Raw genomic sequence first — 2,062 nt, 5'->3', positions numbered from 1 at the left:
CTAGTAACATTGTTGCTGTTAACTTTGTCTATAGCTCATCTGGTGTACCTGGTGAATACAGTCATAAATTCATAGCAGCGTTTTAGTGTCTGTGCTTAATATTTCATACAGGTACCCACATACCAAATATCATCACAATCCATAAAGGCCTTCTTAAGTTATGCTGACCACAAGCTTAAGTATGCAGAAACACACACACACATAAGCACACACACAAACACAGTCAGTCCAAAAACAATTTTGCTATAGAGCTAATAAATTAAAGGTAACATAAATGCATTATGCTTACCTTTGCATATGGTCAGTGCTCTGTTAATTCTTACTCAAACACATTTCATATATTTGGTGACCATGCAACCCCTCTTGAACTCAGTTCTGCATCTAAATCCCTCCTGCTTATAAATTGCAACATGATGTAACCAAACACCAGTTACCATGGTGACAGATGTCTGGTTCAGGTCATTGACCTTATTTGTTTGGATAAGAACAAGAGGAAACAGAGCAAACTAACAGAAGGAAAACATGAATATTTGACCTTGCAATATCAAACTGTTAGTAATAGCTCAACATATCCTATACCTTGGATGACGTCTCCCTCCTGCAGTCCAAAAGTAATCTCGTCATGCTGGTCCACCGTCGTGCCATCCTCTAACCTCCCCCTGCTCCAGATGGTCACCTCCTGACCTGGGCGGGGCCGGGTGCTCTCATCCCCTCCCTTCACTATCACCTACATGTAAGGGACAGGTGCACTTATTAGTCATTAGATAGCTTTAAACAATGTTTAGAGTTAGATGTTCAAAGGTTAGGTGTGACAAGTCGTTCGGTGTAATGTAGCCAGATGCCGCCGCGCCGCGTGCAAAGCTGGTGTGTTATGCCGAAGTATACAGATAAAGACACAGATACAGATTATTAGTAGTGGACACTAAGGCTGTGTATCGGTACACAGTACTGATACTGTACCGAAAAAATTGATTAGGTACAGGTCCAAAGTACCTAATCCCTCAGTACCGGTACTGTACCTGTATAGAGCTACACTAATTATATGCTTTCTTGTGACCTAAAATAGGGAATTCGAAATAGCCGGTCCCCCATATGCATGGGTCACAGCTCTACTGGAGAGGGGTACATGATAATCGATTGATCAAGGACATTATAGTTATACGACTTCCTTAGATTGACATTAATATTAATAAATCTGCAACACACACGCACAAATAGGAAAAATTATAACAACTTCTATGAACTTCAAGCTCGCCATTCTGTCCACACTTTGGAATCAACAGGTGGCTGAACATCTAATGTTACTAGTAAACTTGTTGCGATTGCCATGACAGAAAATCAAAACAACAGCCACAACTGAACTAAGCCGTTTTCTTTTCAATACAATAATACGTTAAATGAGATTTAAACCCTCTGGAATTTGGTAATGAAACTAAAGAATTCACCTTTTTCTTCAGTTTTCCATTGCCCAAAATGTCCAACCATTCCGGGTCAGTCTCCTCATCTGCATCTTTTCCATCTTCTTCCTCCTCCTTACCAACATCCCAGGGTTCGTCAGCAGGGGTCTGGCTAGTAGCGTTCAACGCGTTTTCTGTAACAGCATCGCCTTGGCCCTCTTCTAGTACCTTCCCACTTCTAGTAGTAGTGCCTTCTTCAAGAGGACTCTGCTTGCTAAAGGCGTTGTGCACATTTCCTACTATGTCTGTGTCTTGATTAAGTCCTTCCTCCGTTGGTAGTGTTGGCGGAAGATCCTCCACTCTCTCTTTTTCCATGGCAGCGTCTCTCTGTAACGTTAACCAGTCGTGAAGGCCGTTCGATTCGGGTGTTTATTTTCTCCAGTCACGTCCTCACGTGGTAATTTTTCACGTCCCGCGGGTTGCTGTTGTCGCACAGTGACGCCAAATCACACGTGAGATTCCCCGCGCCTGTTATACCTCGGCCTTGGGAATGTGTAGCAGCAAATTGGCTCTTGATGGGATGTAGGACATGAGATATTTTGGAGATAAAAAAGATCTATTTAGCCCGGAAGTCCCGAACGCAACGATTTTATCAAGCTGAGGTA

The 2,062-nt window shown here is 42.6% G+C and overlaps 2 protein-coding genes across 2 annotated transcripts in view; both read right to left on the bottom strand.

The window, feature by feature from the left end:
• The window catches only part of LOC109466295 (tuftelin-interacting protein 11-like), a 17,166-nt gene that overhangs the window by 11,816 nt on the left and 3,288 nt on the right, over positions 1–2,062 (bottom strand). The gene's annotated exons all lie outside the window — the stretch shown is intronic.
• LOC109466302 (peptidyl-prolyl cis-trans isomerase FKBP8-like) lies at positions 512–2,056 on the bottom strand. The gene is made up of 2 exons (XM_019764010.1): positions 1,446–2,056; positions 512–727 (listed from the first exon to the last, which is right to left on the bottom strand). Exons 1-2 carry the CDS (start codon positions 1,770–1,772, stop codon positions 545–547), a joined length of 510 nt encoding a protein of 169 aa, XP_019619569.1. The 5' UTR covers positions 1,773–2,056; the 3' UTR covers positions 512–544.

Source organism: Branchiostoma belcheri, unplaced genomic scaffold (assembly GCF_001625305.1).
Source record: "Branchiostoma belcheri isolate BF01 breed outbred unplaced genomic scaffold, Haploidv18h27 scaffold162, whole genome shotgun sequence".
In the NCBI taxonomy this organism is placed as follows: Eukaryota; Metazoa; Chordata; class Leptocardii; order Amphioxiformes; family Branchiostomatidae; genus Branchiostoma; species Branchiostoma belcheri.
The sequence above is the reverse complement of the archived record's forward strand: the minus strand, read 5'-3'. Positions and strand labels throughout refer to the sequence as shown.

What these genes read in the sequence shown, in the direction of transcription:
- LOC109466302 (XM_019764010.1), bottom strand. Translation starts at nt 1,772, where the DNA reads ATGGAAAAAGAGAGAGTGGAGGATCTTCCGCCAACACTACCAACGGAG. An exon ending in ATGGAAAACTGAAGAAAAAG is followed by an intron (nt 728 to 1,445) that starts GTGAATTCTTTA and finishes CCTTACATGTAG; the next exon opens with GTGATAGTGAAGGGAGGGGA.